General features: G+C 41.0%; 1 protein-coding gene across 1 annotated transcript in view; it reads left to right on the top strand.

Moving 5' to 3' along the window:
• The window catches only part of CACNA1C (calcium voltage-gated channel subunit alpha1 C), a 493,743-nt gene that overhangs the window by 374,730 nt on the left and 98,086 nt on the right, over positions 1–20,927 (top strand). The window contains exons 11-18 of the mRNA XM_055711046.1: positions 4,771–4,797; positions 6,878–7,038; positions 7,841–8,066; positions 14,051–14,258; positions 15,058–15,178; positions 17,111–17,225; positions 18,305–18,425; positions 18,551–18,620. Coding sequence (XP_055567021.1) covers positions 4,771–4,797; positions 6,878–7,038; positions 7,841–8,066; positions 14,051–14,258; positions 15,058–15,178; positions 17,111–17,225; positions 18,305–18,425; positions 18,551–18,620 — 1,049 coding nt within the window. The remainder of the gene's footprint in view (positions 1–4,770; positions 4,798–6,877; positions 7,039–7,840; positions 8,067–14,050; positions 14,259–15,057; positions 15,179–17,110; positions 17,226–18,304; positions 18,426–18,550; positions 18,621–20,927) is intronic.

The following is a 20,927-nucleotide window of genomic DNA, read 5'->3' as shown; positions in this document are numbered from 1 at the left end:
TGGAGTGCCACAATAGAGCTTGCTTTGATACATATGTATTAGCTAAAAAAAAAATAGACCTTTGTGGAAGCTAATGTTCCATAGAGCCTCATTAGAAAAGTGAAGCCCTTGAGCTCAAAGGGAAAGAGAGCTTAAAATTATCTGCTTTTGTTGAAACAATAAGCCACTTGGCATTTTCACCTTGGCCAGGATTTCCATACATTTGGGGGACAGTTCAATTGCTTTTCCACCAAAGAGGGTTAAAACAATAAAACAGGACAAACCAAAATGAACAACCTACACTGGCTTTCCAACTGAAAACAGTGTGTGTGTCCTGAAAACTATGAACAATGGAAGCTTTCCCTGGCAGCGGAACCATCAATGATTTTCCCTTGGTGCTTTTCTGGCTGGGAAAATAATTCCTATGCAGTTCTTGCAATAATCAGCCTAGAGGCCAGTGGTAAAGGCAAAAGAGTCAATTTGCTTGCAGGTTTGCTGTAGTTGCTGCTGGTTTGCACCTAATGAGAAGATAGCTTCCTTCTGTGAGGACCAAAGTCCCCATCACATCAGGAGCAGTGGTAAGAAAAGTCTGCCAAAAGCTCTGAAACTGCTGCTGACTTCAGCAGGAAAATACGCAGGATCAACCCTTACTTGTCGGCCTCAGCTGCTGCTCTCCAATTTATTATGAGCAAGGTGCTTTTGATATTCACAGTCAGCTCTATATGTGTCTAAAGGACAACAGCATGCCCTTGTGGAGGAGGAATTATCTTCTTTCTTCCGATTTTGTGACAGCCTTGCCTGTGACTTGCCACAGAGAGCACAAGATTATTCACTAAATGCTGAAGTGCTGGCCTATTTTCCCAACCTGTAAGAAAGCCTGTTGAATATCAAACCAGATCAATTTTAAGCTAGACAGATCCAGTTTTCTTAAGGATGTTCTGTAGGTTTTTACTGCTGCTGGCCAACAACTGCCTCTCTCTTAAACCCAGCATCAATTCCGTGAGGTCAACAGGCTCTCCAGTGCTTCTGCAAGAAGGGCAAGAATGTAAAAAAAGAGAAGAGGCACCACGGTGTGGACTCCACTGAAATTCAGTGATTGCCTCAGCAGGAGGATCGCAGTCCACATCAGAACACAAGTTCTTCAGGGCACATCATCTGTTCTGTTTTGCTGGAAGCTTTTAATTAATGGTTAGAAATAAGAAACGGTCATTGCATGTCCCTGTACATTTTCACAGTATTAACTGCATTGTGCAGAGGATAGCAGGCAGAAGAACGGAGTCCCATTGCTTTGGTGTGAATCACAGAGGCATAGCTGAGGGTAGAATTAACCCTAACACTTCATTAAGCTTAGAGATTATCAGGTATGTAGCATGCATACCTCAGAATGTCATGTCACTGTATGCTCTTGTCCCAGTAATACTGGGAAAAGGACCCTAAGGTGTGCATCTTCTCTTCAGGATGGCAGCATCCTAACTAGAAGCAATGAAATGGCAACAGGGATAGAGGGGAAAATGTTGTGCCACTTGACCAGTAACTGCATGAATGCAGTATGTTGCACCAAAACAGAATCAATATCACACCTGCATGCTGTTCTTACAGTTCTAAATCTGTAAAATATGCACAGGGCAGCTCTTTGGATGTTCCTCAAAGTTGTGTGTAACCTAGAAGCACAGTAAGTCAATTTCTGCATTACTGCTTTTCTGAGAGCTTTTACTAGTATCCAAGGGCTTTGTAAGTTATCACAAGGATAGTTGCCTATAGGTGGGATCATATACCGTAAAAGTAGCTGTGACCAGCATGCAAGATAATTTCACGGTTATGTTTAGTAATTTCTATACCCAGAAAACAACTGTAACATGGCCTTTGTGTCGTGCTTGGAGACTGACAAGTTTTCTCCAGAGTTGTTTGTTCAGTGTACAATTACACAAAGTCCTCAATCCCTGTTATACAAGAGTGTTATACATCCTTCAGAAGTGTATAGTTTCTCTTCTCTGGTGCCCACCATGATAAACAAAGACTTTATTTCCCAGAATGTGGCGTATCTCACTGCATTTGAATTGTGCCAATTATTCTGAATTTATGTTGATAAAATCTTTAAACTTCACTGTCTTATCTGTATGTGGTACATAACTATGTAAGGTTAGAAGAGTTTTAGAGTAATTGAAAGATAGCTAGTCCAGCAGCAGAGGTCTGATTTTTGTGTTTGTCTTTCTAAAAGATCATTTGAGTTACACGGTTCCTATGATAAAAACACTCAGTAGCGAGCTGAAATGTTTGGATAGGCTCCTATACCATGATTTTAAACAATAGTTTCTAAAGACATTCCAAGCTGGACACAAATGTGGACGCTCTCTTTCCTCCAATGGCATAAAGTTCCCAGGGTACCAGGTGTGCAAAAGATCCATGTTTAAACTCAGCAGAGAATCTGGTCCACTCTGAACTCCTGGCAAGCACCAGTTTGGAGAGTGACAAAGAAGCTATGGCAAGGCCCCTAACCCAGGCTATTTGACAGCCCTTAGTGATGACATAAAAGATTTTTTTTATATGATATAGTTAACCCTGCTTCTGAAAGACAAAAGATAATTGATCATAAGGGTCATTGAAAAATGTGTTTCAGGTTCAGGCATAATGTTTCCAGAATCAGTTATTGTGCAGTTTGTGTTTCCAAAATTCCATTTCACTCTTGGATTCTGCTCTAAATATAAAGCTCTTCCTCCTTCCTTGTCCTGTTCTATATATATAGCACACCCACATGTGATAAAGCCTTCTGCCATAGCAGTAAGGCAAGGTGTGGGGTGGGGGGAGGCTGTAGCTAACCTGTGGGAGCACTGAATGCACTTGGCTGCTGCTCATAATGCTCCAAAGATATAATTATCATATGCATGATGAGTACTACACCTGCTGCATCTCTTTTGCTTAAATAAATAAAAGATTCCTTAAATGCCACAGAGCTCCCTTACTGGGAAGCCATTAGCCAAAGAGGTCACCAGAGGACATCACATTCCCTGTCCTTCACCTTCCATCAGGCAGGTTCCCCATGACATGTCTTTTGGTCTCTTCCCTCCCACCGCCAGCCTCTTCCTGTGAAAGTCCTTGCCATCTCCTTTTCAGTGCCCAGCTTTCTCCTTCACTGTGATTTTTTCTTCTTTTTCTTTCCCCTGTCTTTGAGCCTTCTTTCCTGTTGCCTGTAAATCTGATCCATCACGGTTTGTAGGTAGCACTGATAAAGCAAGAGTTCTCAGTGAGGAGCTGGGATAGCTTTAACATTAAGGATGTGCTTTGTAGGTGCTTCACTCATCACCCTTGTTAAAGCTTACTTTGTCTCTGCAGAATAATTTAGCATGTTCTTTTCAGCCAGTGCCAACAGTGCCAGCTCTTTACCAACAGAGTTCTTGCATGTGTCTTTAACCCCACTGCTGCCTAGTATGTGGCCTACAAAAGCTGCCTGTGACACAGCAGGAATGATATATTAGTGCAAAGGCTTTTTTTTTTTTTTTTTTTTTTTTTTTTTTTGGCTTGAACCATCTGCTGGTGAAATGTTTCTTTCATTAAAATCTCTTCCACATAAGGAAACTGACCCATCACTGATTACTTGTCAGTGACTGATGTCCTCAAATGGGGACATGACCATTCTTAAGACTGCTACAGAAAGTGGTGTTAGATGCTTTTGAGAATTGTTTTGTCCCCTACTAACAGTGAAGCCATTTTTAAGCCAGCACAGTAAGACCTTTGCTGACTGTTGTCAACAATGGATCACTTTTGTATCATGGAGGGAACCTTAAGAAATGCTTCAACCCAGCAGGAGTATCTTCTTCGTAGTCACTCCCCAGATTCTCATTTCTTCTGTTATTGGTAGTGAATTTTGCCACTTCCTAAATCACATCTGACTGATGTCATTGCATCCACATACGTTTATTTCTCTCTGTGCACCATTATGTATGTACCAAAAGACAGCCAAAGAATTCACGGGCCTTGTAAGATGATGTGTCAAGCAGAGCAAGGTAGTGGTTAGAGATTTGAGGTCTATCTCTAGCTTTCCCTGTGACTTCTCAGAAAAAGCTAATGAGCTTGTTTAGATGAATAAATCCAAGTGTGTGGAATTAGATATTTAAACACATATATAGTGGGAACATGGCCAAATTTTCAGGAATACTTAATTCCCAAAATTTCATTGATAGCAGCAGAATCTGTCATTGCTCAGACCCTTTTGAATTCAAACCAATTTGCATAGTTAACAAAGACAAGTGTTAGTTTCCAAGTTTGAAAATATCCACCATGAACTGTTTTTCCTTCAAATGCTGGAAAAAAAAGAAAGCATTATTTTCCCCCTGGTTTCATAATGTGCTTATATATGTGACAGGTGATGTGTGAAAGCAACAAGTCTGTCTGTATAAAGTCATACATATTTTAATATAAGAAAAAAAACCCAAAACTAGTTACTAAAAGAAAAAAGAGTCATACTTAAAAAATAAATGTAACAGATGTAGAGTGCCCCTAGCATTAGGCCTGCCTTTTACCCAAGCGAAAAGCTAGCTCACTGATGTCTGTAGGTGGTAGAATCCCGTCATGGCATGACTCCTGCTTCATGACTTCTGCCAAAAACCAAGATTTGTATGTCAGGGAATTCTAGTCATGCCCAGTGCCTACACTGACTTGCAGGGGATTCAAGAAGAAAACTGCATGCATTAAAAAATTAATTGAGCTTAACTTTGTTTCTTTCTCTTGTTGTTATAAAAACCTGGGAGGTATGGGACAGCTTCAGAGACTCTAATGGCAATTCTTATCTTTCAGGCATCGGATCTCAAAATCAAAGTTTAGGTAAGTAAAACTGACTTTTACTTTTCCTCCTTTTCACTGGTTTTGTTCCTTACTTTATGAAGTGTTTTGCTCATGCATCTGTGGGACACAGTGGTGATTCTAGAAGATACTACCAAACTTGTCAGATTTTAGTCAGTCATCTCCTTTTTCTCAGTTTCTTACTGAAATAAAGCACAGAGACTACTAACAGTATTTGACTCAGAAGTACCTATCTGATTGCTACCTACATATCTCAAGTCATAAAATATAAAAGCAGAAGGGAAAAAAAGTTCAACCACATAATTATACTACATCCATCAACATCAACCCTGTCAGCTCAAGGTTCTCTTCCCTACATTTTATTGCACTACTCTGCTTTGCTTGATTGTAAATCTTTCAACTGATGAAGTTTGCATCTTATTTCTGAAATTCTCCCTTTCACCATGGGACATGAAGAGTTTTCATGGTGGTATTTGTTTTCCTGTTAACTTAAGGCTTTTGAAAATGTGAAGTAGTCCCCAGGTGGTCATCAGTGGGCTTCTGATGGAAAGGCTGGCTGAACTCATGGAACTTGGTAGTTGAGGTTCCAGTCCATTTCTGCCTCTACAGTAGGAGGCCAGCTGCCTTCATAACTTTGATTTCAAAGTCAATTTTATAAAAAACTAAATTAATTTTCAGAATAACTGAAACAAGTGAGAAACTCTGTTCTTTAGCTTACCTGAATAATGAACAGTAATGTAAATTCAGGAATTCACATATGCGTACATACTGCCTATATGCATCCCTGTGCAGAGCTGCATACATGCTCACATTCCTACAATCTGTAGAATTATTTGTGTGTAGATGTAAGCACAAAAACCCACTCATATCATCACATGGTCATATGCATGCACATTTGTGCACAACTACACACAAAAGTGTATACAGGACTGCTAATGATTTCATGACAACACGTATGTCTAAGTCTTGTGCCCATTTTGAAAATTGGGAAGATCGTTTCTTGTCCCAAATCCACTGCAAAACACACAACCCTTATTAAATGTTTGTGGGTGCTAGCATGGGTGCCTTTATAAATTGCATAGCTAAAACAGCTTGGATTTGATTACCTGTAAAAATGTTGTCACAAAACTCTTGGCCAATGTGGAATTTTCACACCACCTGGCTTTTGTTCATATAGGTGCTGAACCCTGACCTCAAGCATGGCCATAGTTTATCACTGGAAATAATACATAAGGGAAGACTAGCCAAGAAAAATTCTTTCTTCCTGTAGTGTTGTGTATGTGCACACATACACACACACACATATGTATAATATCTATATAAAACTATTAGATTTATTATACAGTGGCAAGTGTTGCCTGGAAACTGGTTGCTATGCAAGTTAAATTCTGAAGAGTAGGAGGTGTGTAATTAGCTTTAAATATCTTCTGTGGTTATTAATTACCCTCAGAAATCAATGACACGAGGGGATGCATTCAGGGAAAGCAAACTTTAAAAGGTCTGTTGATTAGCAAATGGTATCCTTAGTTCCAGGCATGAAGGTGAGATGCTGAGGTCCCCTAAGTTTTATTTTTCTGTTCAGAGTCCTTGTCTGTATTGGGCTTACTCCTGAACATTGCTGAATGTCAGAAATGTTCCACAGATTTTATGTGACCTCACCTCTCCAAGGACTTATTCCAGACGTCCATGGTATATTGAAAGTATCTTCTCATTGACTATCCTGAGGCTGGGCAAGGTCCCATTGCAGGCCACAAGCATTAAATACAAGAAGAATAATTATTTTTGTGGGAACTGGGCTGAAAAGCCTCTCAGGGTAGCTGCAATGGATGTCTTAATCAGATTAAGACATTGCTTGAAGCGGTTTATTTACCCCTAAATGTTGCAAATTGGCTTATGGCTAACTTTATTCCTCTAGCTAATGGACGGATGATCACAACTGTTAACTTGGATGAGAATGAGAGAACATTTCTCAGGGTGAACTTTAAAGTTATTCTCAGCCATTCTTGAACAATAATCAAGACTAGAGTCTCTCTTGACAGAGATTTGCAATAGCCTTAGGATCTCTATCTGAAAATATCTTCTCCTTTTCCAATTTTTCAAGTCGCTACTGGCGCCGATGGAATCGATTCTGCAGAAGAAAGTGCCGTGCCGCTGTCAAGTCCAATGTTTTCTACTGGTTGGTGATCTTCCTTGTGTTTCTCAACACCCTTACCATTGCCTCTGAGCACTACAACCAGCCAGACTGGCTCACGGAGGTCCAAGGTGAGAAGAGGCTGATGGTTCTGTTTATAGTGGTCAGTGTCAGAAAAGAGGCCTCAGGGAGGAGCTGATGCATTAAACCACACAATGTAAAAGGAGCGTACACAGCTCCAAATAGTCCTCTCTCTGTGGAGGATCTTAGATAATACAACAAAATTTTTGCCTGCAATGGGAGGAGTTTCAGCAAAAACGCAACTTCCTTGTTTCCAGCCAAAGCAGTGTTCACTGGGTGTAGGTGAAATCAGGAGCTTATGCTGAATATATATTTGCAGCAACTGGATTTCTGGTATATGGATAGCCACTGGGAGCTATAGGTTCTCCAGGGTTTTCCCTGAAATGGCGTTTGTGATAAAGTCTAGTTACCGGGGATGTGAGGAAGAGTGATTATTTTATAAAGTTCTTCTGTCTGCAGAACAGTTGAATCCTTACTGGAGGTGAGAGCAGCTGAAAGGCTTAATTAAGTAGCAGTAGGTAGCACAGCAGCTCTTCTATTCCCACTCTCATCTGCAGATGACAAGTGTGATGGGAGGTTGTGCACAGGAGGGCATGTCACTGCCACGGAGGTTATATGGTTGTGTAATACATCGCAGCTGTATGTGCAATACATAAGAATCACTGTAAGCGTCTTTGTAAAACATTTCTGTGAATGAGATGCCCACGCTTTTGAAGTCCATTCTTTGACCCAAGCTTGTCTGAAGTTAACCTTTCAGACTGATCCCAGAAGGAATTTCTTACAGGCAAGGGCCTATGGTTAGCTGTGATGATCTTTTGACTAAGTTTAATTAATCTGTTTGTTTTTCATGAGACACTGCCAATAAGGTGCTGCTAGCTCTGTTCACGGCAGAGATGCTGCTGAAGATGTACAGCCTTGGTCTCCAGGCCTATTTTGTGTCCCTCTTCAACCGCTTTGACTGTTTCATTGTATGTGGAGGAATCCTGGAAACTATTCTGGTTGAGACAAAGATCATGTCACCACTGGGCATTTCGGTGTTGAGATGTGTTCGACTCCTAAGAATATTTAAAATCACAAGGTAGGTTTGTGCTTCTTTGGGAATGAAGGAGGGCTACTGCTCAATGCACAACATATATAGGTACAAGTCACTCACATTCCTGTTTTTTCACTTTTTCTACCACTAAGTGGGTAGTGAGAGTGCTAGGCTGGCAGTCCTCATCTTCTGACGTCTGTGGCAAGATGAGGAGGGCTGTGCAGGCTGGGTATCCCTGATGTGAGTGGTAAGGATTGGTGAGGAGTCCAGCTTAGGGGCCTGGAGACACTTGATACCATGCAGATTATTAAACTGAAATCTGGAAGGACAGTGTGAGCTGAGCTTGGGGTCTTACAGTTCCCTGCAAAAAACAGAGTGAAAATAAAACAGCAGATAGCCTTGTGACCTTTTCTGTTGCTTTATGGTGACAGAGAGGAGCCTGAAAGACTGCTTTGAGCCAAAACAACATTTGACTGAGGATCCCATGCCAGCTCCAGTAGATTCAACAGTGGCCTGTATGGCAGAGTGTCAACACCAGCTGCTACAGGCAAAGGACGTTGCCACTCTTCTTCTTCAAAGGAGTCCAGCATGAAGCAGCAGCTTTACAAAGAAACCAGCCTTTTCCACATTCCAGTCTCCCCTCTTTTTCCTTTTCCTTCTTTCTCCTCTCCCTCTGCGTAAAGGCACAGTAGTGTCTATTAGAAAGTCACTGCTTCTTGCAGTCAGGTACTTCCAAAACACCAGCCTGGTGGCAGGGGATGTTCAGCTTGTGGGGAGGTTGTAGGAGAGATCAGATCCCAACTTACTCATTTGGGAGTTTTTGAAACAAATCTATCCAAGTGCTCACACGAAGCAGCACAGGGCCTGCCTTTTCCCATGTGGGTGCCAGTCAGCACCTTATAAAAAGCTTGACTGAGATGATGGAAGAGTGCATTTTCTGCAAGTTCAGCTATGAAAATGTCCCTAGAATCACTATAAACTCCCCCAAAGGAAATTTATGACAAATTTGAGATAAAAAACACAGCGCATGACAAAAACAAGACCAAAACTGGAAGACAGTCAAGATGGCAGAGCTGAGAGGCATTAAAAACCAGCAGACTTGGACTTACACATCGTACAAGATTTACCCTTAAAGCTTCTGAGCCTCAGCTCTCTGGCAGGGTGGATAATTTTCAGGGTCAGATGTCAGAGACAGAAAATCAGTTTACACTCTCAGAGAGAGAGGCCAAAGCAAGCCTACAACTATTAAAAAAGAAAAAAATGGTGGTCTGTTTAGACTTGTGATCATAGAAAAGGGAAAATGTTCCAGCTACAAGAGTTTCCAGCAGGAGAGGCATCTTTGCCCTTTCATAAATAGTGGGGATCTCTGGTCTGGTGACTGTTTTTCCTGGACTTTTGGGTCTGAAAGCTGTCATCACTGAGTCCCAGGCCTGGTTTCTGAGGAAACCAGTAGCTGTTTGAGGCATTGGGTAATCAGATACACCCAGGGCAACATACCAATAGTTATAAACGCATAAGTTTCAGCATAGCATCCTGGAGAGGTCATTGTTTTTACAAGACGTTTCTCCACTCCTACACAAAATATATAATCTAGCTAAGAGAATTCTCTAATAGAAAGGCAAATGCTGAGAGGATATCATTAATGCTTTAGGAAGCTTGAGCTATTGGAGTACTCAAATATTCCTAAAGCTTCTGGCAGACACGGAATGTTCAAACCAACCAGCAGCAGGACTAGGTATATTTACTTTCATTCTGCAGCAGAAGTAAAATACAATTTTGCATGGATGCAAATGTTACCTGGACTACATCTCCTGAAATTTGTAGATGGGTCTATGTATAAAGCACAGAGCTGAGGAATAACTCATAATGAATAATGTATTCATCTGATTTTGCCTTCTTTCCTGTTCCTAAACTATTGGCAAGTAGGTGGCAGTAGTCTTAGATTTATCTGTTTTTTAATTACTCATAATTTTCTTCATGATTTTTCCCCTCTGTGGGTGAAGTTCGCCCTCATAGGGAAGGCCCTAGCACAAGACTCCAAAGCACTGTTTTAGGCCCACTCATGTCTTACTGCAGGAGAGAATTAAAGCAAAACTTTTACCTCTGGTGTTCTCCAGTAAAATACAAATTTTTCCACTATTCACTGAGTTCTAAGTACAATGATGATTTATTGACAGCATTATCTATACTAGTGGAATACACCACCTGAGTGCAATGATAATACAGAAAAGGTACAGTCCTAGAAAGCTAGGAAGGGTAGGAGGGATGACAGTGGTGTCCTCGTGGTTTCAGCTGGGATAGAGTTAATTTTCTTCTTAGTGAATGGCACAGTGCTGTGGTTTATGTCAAATACATATATTCATGAAGAATACATGGGGGGACACAGTGGAGATGGAAATAGTGATAACCAAGGGCATTAAAAAGACACAAAGGAGGAAAATTACTCTGGTGAGATTATATCAGTAGGTAGCCTAATCTTTATATATTTGTATGGATTTTCCACAGTGAACACCAAGCACAAACAAAATCTGGGTGCATCAAGATGATACACTTTTAGGAAAAACACAAATACAGCCCCCTGATATAATAGAAACAAATAAAAGACACCATCAGATTAACAATGCATCATTTTAGAAACCACATTTACAATTTCAAGAGCAAATGTTTCTTCCAAAATTATGCTCTTCAGAATCATTTAGGCAGAAAATATAATCTGTTTGGTTTATTCTCTCTAATTTTTACAGGGCTGTGCAGAAACTCTCCCTTTGCTATGAGAAGACAAATTACTTTCTCTTTATAAATAGTCCTTTACTGCTTTATAAATCCCTGTATTTAGTCCTTTATACTTAAAAAATAAATCAATTTATTGGCAACAGCATACTGAAAGTTGATATTTTATGCCTAATCTCACCACTAGATATGTCACTGTTCATAGGGAGGAAAGACAGGGCACCTTTTTTTTTTTTTTTGTACCTGCTTTCAAAGTGGTTTTATATTGGATGAACAGTGTGGGAACTTTCCTACAATGAGACTGCCAGCTGTTGCTACTGTTTTAAACTCTGCATCTGTGATTGCCAGTGTCATAAAGACATAGTGGAAGGCAATGGAGAGGAGAGGGAAGAGAATAAAAGAACACATTAAGTTCTAATCTAGTTCTGCAATTGATTTTTTTGTGAGATGTTGAATGAACCATTTAACTTCTCTGCATCATTCCTCCATTTTGAAACAGGGATCATAATCATGTCGTACTCACTGGGGTTTTGCAGTGCCTCATTCACTGGCATCCTTAAGGGTCTGAGATCTGCAAGTGGGAGATGTTAAAAAGTACATTCATTTCCCTATAAGTCTGAGACAGCAGCAGCACTTACTCTTGTACCTCCCATTATATGCTGCTGCCTGGTTCAAAACCTCTGATTCCATGCAGCAGTGTCATGAGATTTATTGTAATTATTTTTATTTTGTAGTATATTAACCAAGGAGGATGAAGTAGCAAGAAACTTCTTTGAGCTTCATTCCTGACTCAAAAGCCTTATGTTTCATGGAGTAACCCCAGATCTCACTTTGAGGGGGTGTTCGTGTTAGTTCTGTAACCACCTAATGTGACAGATGGTAACCTTAGGTCAGGCTTCTAGGACACTAAGATAAGACAATTGTTATTTTCACATCCTAGTCAAGTGAAGCTTTCCTTATCCTCTCCATTTTCCTTTTTCTCTTTTTTTTTTCCCTCTGATTGGTTTGTTTACTTTTCTAATGGTGCTGTATTTCTAGCTAGCCCTCAGTGCAAAGATAAAACAGCACTAATCTTATCACGAGGTCATCTCAGTTAATAGCTGTGAGTTTGATAGTTACATAAGAATCTGAATCTCAGGTATTGAGCCTTTTGTAAGAAATGCAGAGCTGATAGAACTCTGTGCTCTGAGATAGCAAGGCATTTAAGCTTAAAGTGAGTCACTGAGACTATTCAGATGTGTAACAGCTTTACTGTATGCCTTTTAAGGGTACTGCTAGAAAGACCTAGAAAATGTGTGTCCTGGCTGACACTGGAGGACTTGGTGAGATATTCTGGACCCCATCAACTTCTGATTTAAGGATGCTAAAGTCAGTCAAGTTTCATCAGAGATTAATTTTTCCCTTTTCCTATGTCACTTTCCCTTCCTTGCAAAGTGTGAAAGTATGTGAGCTGTAAGCATAAATGCAAATACAGTGAGCTGTTACATTGCACATTCAGTGCAGATATTTGGTGGCACTGAGCCCACAGCTTCCATGCCCTTACCTTTGCTCTGTAGTGTTCCATTGCTCATCTCCTTAATTGCAGTTAAACTTTAAAGCATTCTGGTTTTCTCTGAAGTGCTGAAGCTGGGCTGGAGGGAAAACATCACAGTTCTCTTTGAAGCTCAGTCCTTGGAGATGAACTACTTGCTGAACTTCAGAGGACATGGCAGTGTCCCTCTGCAGATCAGATCGCTAACCTTCACAAAGTGATTGGGCTGCTCAAACATGCCTGTCTTCCATGGGACAAGAAAAGTCTTCTTTTTACACTGACATGTTAAAAATACTAATTTGACTGGGATTTTAAGAACCTTTGTCTCTAACGTCTACACTACTTTCAGAAAAAAATTGTATGTTGAAGGATCAGGCTTCCTTAGAGGAGCGAGAGCACTAGACACGTCTGCCATCCTTCTCAAGTGGAACTTTTGTCTGAGGAAAATATGGCTAGAAATTCAGAGTCCTCTAAGGAAAGAAAGGTTCAGTGTTCAGGGCTTTGGGAGAAGGGAGTAGAGGACATTGGCCATAGTGGAGTCTCAAAGCATGGTGGTAGACCACAAGAGATGGTACTAGAAGGAAGTCTTGGAGATCACAGGCAAACATTACTGGCTTGCAGACCTGTGAAAGCTGTTGAAGTTTGCTAGTAATGTGCATTCAAAATGAGGTGACTGGAAGATGACAGCTAATACTTCAGCCCAGTCTGAAAGCTCTGTCAGACTCAAAACTGCATAAAAGAGAAATGGTCGTGATCAGCTAAGCAGTAGACTAGGAGTGGTTGAGCAGGAGCAAGACCAAAGTGGAAGATGCTTCATGGTTGATGTGGATTCTTTAGCAATTTTTTCTGAAGTCTTTCTCCGACACATGACTGCTTTGCAGGCTGGCAAAGAATGCAAGCAAACTGACACACTGCAGCAGAGCATGCTGCTGGCATCTCTTTGAATCCTAAAGAGGAAACACAAGAGCAAGAAGGTCCTTTCTCTACATCGTATATCAGTCTGATCTGGGCACAAGCCTGAATATGCTGGGAGAACAGGTCTTAGGTGTCCTTTCTCTTGGATGGATCCCTTCCAAAATGTTCTGCAGCCTGCTCGAGGAAGTATAGTGGGTTTGATACCCAAAAAAGCAGTGATGGTGTGCTCTTCCAAGAGCAAAGGAAACTCTGACCTTCATGGATGTAGCTCTGGAGTCTCTTTTAAGGTCCGTGTAAAAGGACCTTTAATATCTTTCTCATTCCTCTCAATCCCAGAAAGCTTAGCAACCTCTATCTGTGAGTGAGCCCAAGCACACACTCACACACACCAGATTTTGGACAAGTTTGTATTTGCATCCAAACTGTTTCCCCATCTGCTCTTGTTAGTTATTACAGGCCATTCTCTGGAGTGAGATATTCTGGCTGCCATAACATCTGTGAGTGTTGTAATGAGGTTGGTTAGAATGTAACTCACTGAAGCAGCAAGAACTAATCACTGTATATTGATAGATTTGCAGAGCCTTAGATGGAGAGTGCTGCAATAATCTTCTGGGTGTGTGTATGGGGTGGGAGGTGGAGAGAATTGTGTATGTACACGTGTGGTAGTAAAATTACTCATTAGCTGCAGTAGGTCTCATTATCTTAGGGAAGCACATCAATGATTCAGTGTTTAACAGGGTGGTTGGAAGTGCCTGCTTATACACAGAAGGCAGCCTGAACTGATATCCTGTACAGTCCATGAGCACCTGTCTTGGATTGAAGGAATTTTAACTGCTTCTATTTTCTTTCCCAGATACTGGAACTCCCTCAGTAACCTTGTGGCTTCACTCCTGAATTCAGTCCGCTCCATTGCCTCCCTGTTGCTGCTTCTCTTCCTCTTCATTATCATCTTCTCTCTCCTGGGGATGCAGCTCTTTGGGGGCAAGTTTAATTTTGATGAGATGCAGACCAGGAGGAGTACATTCGACAACTTCCCTCAGTCACTCCTCACTGTGTTTCAGGTAAGGGCAAAAGTGGTCCCAGCGGGGCCAACACATTGTGTTCACATGGTGAGACAGAGAACAGGTCCTGCACCCTTCCCCTGCAACCTGACAGTCCCTGAGACTGGACATCAAGCTAAGAGCTCCAGGAGCAAGGTGCCATGCTGTGCTGCCAGCACAGGGGTAATTCCTCCCAAAGTGGGGAACCAGAGCCAAAGCCCGTGTGTAGCAAGGCCACCAGGACTTAGCAGGGTCTAGCAAGGGAATGGCCATTGCCATGTCCTAGGGCAGCGCCTGCATGACAAAGCCCAACTCTGCAGCTGTCCTCCCCTGTCCCACAGTACTGGGGAACAAATATCTGCAGTTTTGAGAGTAATCAACCAAGAGCGTCAGGATGATGATTTTACATGCAAGGTGAAGGGAAGTGGCAGAGAGGGCTGGGCTAAGGGCTGTCTTCAGTGCTATAGGTTGTGCAGCCTGTCTGAAACAACAGGCACATGGCAGGGAGATGCCTGGGAGAGGTGGGGAGACTTGAACAGGGTTGTCTGGGAGAGCCATTTGGCTGCAGGCATCATCTTCAAGGGGACATCTGGGATTTTTTTTACACTTTGAGAACAGTCTCTCTTTGCATTTTCCTTGTTCTTTTTTTGGTTGGTTTTGTTTGTTTGTTTGTTTTCTAGATGGACACAGCCAGAGTCTCCAATCATCCTGGGGGAGGGGGGTTTCTTTAGGATCAAAGATATCTTTATGTTTATGGGGTTTTCAAATTCTTTGTGTGGTCTAACGCTGTATCCCTTATTGGTGGGAATATGTCATTTAGATCCTGACTGGGGAGGACTGGAATTCGGTGATGTATGATGGGATCATGGCTTATGGCGGCCCCTCTTTTCCAGGAATGTTGGTCTGTATTTACTTCATCATCCTCTTCATCTGTGGAAACTGTATCCTTTGATGCTACCCTTTTCTTCAAGTGGGGCTGAATCTAAAGCCACCCTTTACTACTTTATATCAGAAAATAATGAATTTCATACCTTACATTTTTACCTTTTCCCTAGGTTTGAATTTTGACTTTGCACTGCCAAAAGTTAAACAAGTTTGTTTAATTTTAGCTAGTGCTAAGGCATATAAACAGTTGTAAGAGCCAGCTATGTGCCAGTTCTGCATGCTAGCTTTTATTTAGTATCTTTACATGTTTAGTGTTTTTATTTTTCATTCCTCTTAATTCTCTCATAGGTTTTTCTTTCCTATCTTCTCCAGAAACTAATCTCTGTGTGTACCTACTGTACTTAGTGCCTATTTTTGCTTTAATTGCCTTTTCAGTAATATATTCCATGCGCTTTCATCTAATCCTTATGTGGAATAAAAATATGTATAATCTACAATATGGTATATACAAATGCTGTAATAGAGGTAACATATGTTTGACATAATTGATTTATGTGAGATCATATATTAATTCATGTATAAACTAACAGGAACCGTGTTCCATTTCAGTTACCGCAATCTGTGTGTTCTTCGAACAGAAAATAGTGTGGTCTGTCATATTCCAGCCTGTGCTGGTATTAAGTAACTTCAGTTCTCTCTGGCTTCAAGGTGAAGTGAGGGCACTGTACATATCCCAGGAGGTCCAAAGCACACTGCACGATTAGTCTATGAGTGTCTTTTCACAGTATTTGAATATAACATAGAACTTTTGTTCTATTCCATATCTCAGTTTGCTCCAAATTTGTTCATGTTTAGTTTCTGCTTCTTTAGTGGCCCTCCTGTGTCAGAGGTGACATTTTGTTTTATAAAGGTTCTTCTATAAAGCCACATTGTAGTCTCAGCCTGGATCTTCTGGCCTTTCCTCGTAATTCAGATCTCTCAAACCCTGTTATTTGACATTTCAGTTGACCTGCATGCCTTCACTTCAAAGTGAGACGGTGCAATTCCACTTATCTGAAGGTCAAGGTAGGCAGTCTGCCTGACAGCTTAAAAAAGCTACAATTTGGACCTCCTTGTGAACTACAGAGGAAAATGTGAGCCAGCTCTACGTGCTGGCTGACTTCGGAGCCATTAGACCTTGGAGCCCAGGGAGTGGGGTGGCTGTATTTCCAGACTAAGCCTTGAACTGGGGTTTACTTAAAAGTTATCATGGTGTAATAAACCCACTCTCAAGAAATTTATAAAAGAAGCTGATGTTCAGATTTGTAACACGAGATCCAGCAAGACAAGAAAAGAATTGTAATTCCTTGCCCTTTGGCTACCTGGGCATGACTGGCCATGCACGGACTCTCTGCTAGGAGATGGCAGAGTTGTCAGCTCAACTCTTCAATGCCCAGACTAAACAAATTTCTTTCTGGTTGCCTCAGAAATGCTAATGAGAGTGCTATACTTGCTGTCCATAAAATCCACACATGTCTGTGGGAATACCTGTCATGAGGTTGTTCAACTCAAGTACATAGGCCAAAACTGGAAATCCCTGGTGCCTTATGGTATGAGGCTCTTGAATATGAGTGTTTAATAAAAGTGCCTGAAGCTGTCAAAGATGCAAAACTTTCAGCACTCCCTTTATCTTCAGGGGGATTTGTTGCACAAAGTGAGACTCTTTTGGGAAATCGGAAACTAAAATCTAAGTCTGGACTTCGGTGTCTTTTATCGGTCATTCTGTTGTGAAATTCTGGTAATGGTACACAGTATGTTAGCCATTTAGATCGAAGGTGTAGGTTTGTGCATGCTGGATATACACATCCTGAACATCTGTGTGAGATGGAAGTTTGGAAAATCCAAGAGATCTGATGACAGGTTGCTAAAAATTTTCAATTAAGAAACCTTTGGTATAATGTTGTTGTGCAGTTTTCAAAGCCTGTTTTCTTTAAGTAGCACACAAACAGATATCTTACTGAATGTATTTTTGGCCATTGCTGTGGACAACCTTGCTGATGCTGAGAGTTTAACATCTGCACAGAAAGAGGAAGAAGAAGAAAAAGAAAGGAAGAAGCTAGCTAGGTAAATCCATTTGCATACACCTATCTCAACTCATATGCAGGCATTCCTGTGAGTGTAATTACATGCATTATGCACATACATATGTGCAAGTATGTGTGTATATGTAATATATGTGTATAACTTCTCTGTGGGTGTGTATAGATTATATATGTGATTAATGTAATTATATATAGAATTATGTATGTATATATTTTTATGTAAAACAATTCAAACTAAAGGACAGAAGGTGTCATGAGCTGGGAGTGCCCACAGCTGCAATGCCATGAGCAGGGAAAAGGAGATCTGAATGACTGATCAGCTTTCAGGGCATCAGCAGAGGATGAGTGTGGAATGCTGTCAATGTTACAATCCCATTTGAACCTCCCTGTTACCTTCTGGTTGCTTTGGACCTCAAGGCGTGTTTTCAGACTGTTGTTCCCTCGACAAGATTCAGCAGCTTCCTTCTCTTTTGATGCCACATGCTGTTCTCTTGCCAGTTTTTTTAGTGTTTCTGCAGACTCTTGGGAGGCACAAGCTGGATGTAGAGCTTCTTTGTCATTCCCAGCTGCCAACAGCAGAGAAGCCTCTTCTTACTGGTTATTTCTGTTCGCTGTCTTCAACGCTACTTGAAGGGGATCTCTTGTGCAGATCTTTCTGCTTCGTGCTGCATGCTAGTCAGCAGGTTTCCATGGCCCTGGGAGTGCAGTGAGGGGCAAAACTTTGTAGGCAACCTAGTGAAAGTCCACAAGATATGAGTTGAAATGGTTCATGCCTTTGTCATTGGGTGAGCAAAGAGATCTCTACTGACAGACCTAAACACATACTTCCCCCACATGCACATGCACCTACCCACCCACAAACACAAACACATGCCATTGAGAAAGATATAAAATAACAGGGTGCTATATAAAATTAGAACAGAGTCTGTGGTTTTGCCTGCAGATGAGGACACGGTGGAGCCACTGGTATGTAAGCTGGACTCTGAATGGAGGTGCCAGCCCATTGTTCTCACGGTGTGTGCTGTGCTACATGAAGTTAATGAAAAGGAAACAACTTTTCACCTTTGTAACTCTTCACTTTTTATCTTGTAAAATTGTTAGGACTGCTAGTCCAGAAAAGAAACAGGAGATAGAAAAAGCAGCTGTGGAGGAGGAGACAAAAGAGGAGAAAATTGAGCTGAAATCGATCACTGCTGATGGAGAATCCTCACCTGCTACCAAGGTAAGGTCTGCTGCCAGCCAGCACTCTCTGTGCAGTGATGGCATGAACAGCCTGAGTGTCTGAGGGAATGAAGAATGTCTGCCTTTTCTGATAAAGGCTTTGTTGCTCCTTCTTTATTTTGTCAGATCAACATGGATGATTATCAACCCAATGAAAATGACGAAAAGAGCCCATATCCCACATCAGAAGTGCCAGGTATATATCTTCTTCCCCTTATCCCTGATTCGACAAAGAGAAGCTCCAGTTACTAATGTACATAAAGCCAAACTGTGGCAGCAGGTATACTGAACATGTAATGCTTTCGTGATGGAACAGTATGATGTGCTTGTCTGTGTTTGCACAGGTATGGACTTAGTTCTTTGCAGTCCCTGTACCAATTAGTCTGATTTGATTTGATTCTCTTTAAAGCTCTGAGAGCTTTACAGAGAACCAAATCAAATCATATACAAATCTCTGTATATGAAAATATACATATGACCTTGTTTTCAGTCTGTTTTTTCAGTACTCAGTGATCAGAGGAGACTCAGAACAGATAGTCATGAAGGGTAAAGTGCTGAATGCCTTTTTGCACTTTTTTCTAGTCAAAAAAGGTAGTGAAACTTATTAACATAATTATAAAGGCATAAGATCTCAGCCTAGAATCGGAAAAAGAAAGCTAGAGCATTACTTAGGCTAGTTTTCAAGTCAGTTGGACCTAATTAACTTCATCCTCAGATACTTAAAAGATTGGTTGAAGAACTTTGAGCAGTTTTTCCTCAAGAGATCCTGAATGGGGAGGGGGATTGGAGCAGAATTACAAGCTAGTCAGTTCAACTACCATTCTTGGAAAAGTGCTGGAACAAATGATTAAACAAACTATATGACTGCAAGATAAGGAGATGACTAGCAGCCAACATAGATTTGCCAAGAACAAATCACGTCAAACCACCCTTATTTTCTTCTAAAAGGATCTGACTAGACTTGTAGACAGGAGAAAAGAAGTAGATGTCATATTCTTTAGCTTTTCTAAGGCTTCTGACTGTCTCTTATAGCATTCTCATAAGCTGGCTAGAAAACCATGGTCTAAATGATTGGGAAAGTTGGTCAGACCCTTTGTGTGGAAAGTAGTGATGGCCCAAGTGAGGTTCTACAACCCAAGAGCCTGCTCTGAGTTCAGTTCAGTTCATTGCTAGTGACCTGAATGATGGAAGAGGAAATATGTGTATTACATTTGCAGATACATGAAGCTAGGAAGGACAAGAAGCATGCTCGAGGGCAGCATTAGAATTCAAAGGGCTCTTGAGGAACTGGATAAATCGTCTAAATAAAATGGAAAGTCATAGGCTCTGCATATAGGCAGGAATAAATAAAGGATCTGAGGTGACAGCTAGTTAGGTAACAGTCTCTTAGAAGAGAATCTGAATCTTGTGTTCACAAGCTCAACAGGTGCCAACAACATTTTGCTGTCCTTCAAATGGCAAGCAAGTAGTGAGATTTATAAACAGTGAAAACATGACCCTTTAGTCCAGTTATGGGTTTCTTCTAACTGGCCAGTGAAAGCTAACCAGAGCAAAGCAATTGGTTTATTCTGTTCACTATTAATAAGATCTCAGCTGGGATATTATATCTCATTTTGGATGCTCTGCATAGAAGTCAGGCTGAATTGGAAAGAGCGCAGAAGAGCATGGTGAAAGCAACGAAAGCAACGCTAGCAGGAAGCAAGAACTAAGATGGAAAGAACTGCGGTCATTTGAGCTAGGAGAGGCAGGAGAAATGCATAAAAGCCTGTTACAGGTAGGAGGGGAATTATCTTCATTAGGAAGAAGTAACAGATTTAAGATTCACACCAGGGGAGAATTTTCTAATAGTGAGGCTGGAAAAGATTGTGAAGATGGTTGTGGAAGCCCAGCATCACTGAATATTGGCTGTAATAGGTAATAAACTACATTCTCTTCTACTCCATGATTCCTAATAAATAGATGTCTGATAATAGGTTGATGTGATAGGGTGAAAACAGACACAATAGTTAATTTTAAATAGATGGACAAGGGTTTCAGACAAGCAAAAAGGAAAACTGTTGATCGCATTTGATTTTCAGTACAAAAAATCCCCACATTTGCTATACTTACATTCATCCATATTTATAGCCCATTTATCAGGAATAGAGTGTGCAGTACTGTTTTAACATTGCCTGGGGCAGGTCACTCTGGCTTTAATCTTCCCAGTGCCTTTACAGGCCCAGGCACTTACTGGACACACATCCCCAGTTTCTGAAGGGTTTATGGGAGCCTTTAGTCAGAAGCACAAATTAAAACAGCTTGATAGAGTTCTGTTTTGCAACTGGCTTGAATTTGAAGACCATTATATTTTTTTCCAAGTGACAATACAGTCACCTGTAGATCAAATTTAAGCCTACTGGTAACAGAATTGTGTTTTAGTTACCTTCTGTGAACAGTTTAGAAAGAGTCCAGCATGTGAACTGTATGACAAAAACTACATCTACAGTTTGTGTCATGGACATTT

The sequence above is a fragment of the Falco cherrug genome, chromosome 5, assembly GCF_023634085.1.
Source record: "Falco cherrug isolate bFalChe1 chromosome 5, bFalChe1.pri, whole genome shotgun sequence".
Taxonomy (NCBI): domain Eukaryota; kingdom Metazoa; phylum Chordata; class Aves; order Falconiformes; family Falconidae; genus Falco; species Falco cherrug.
This window is presented reverse-complemented; position numbering and strand designations above follow the sequence as displayed.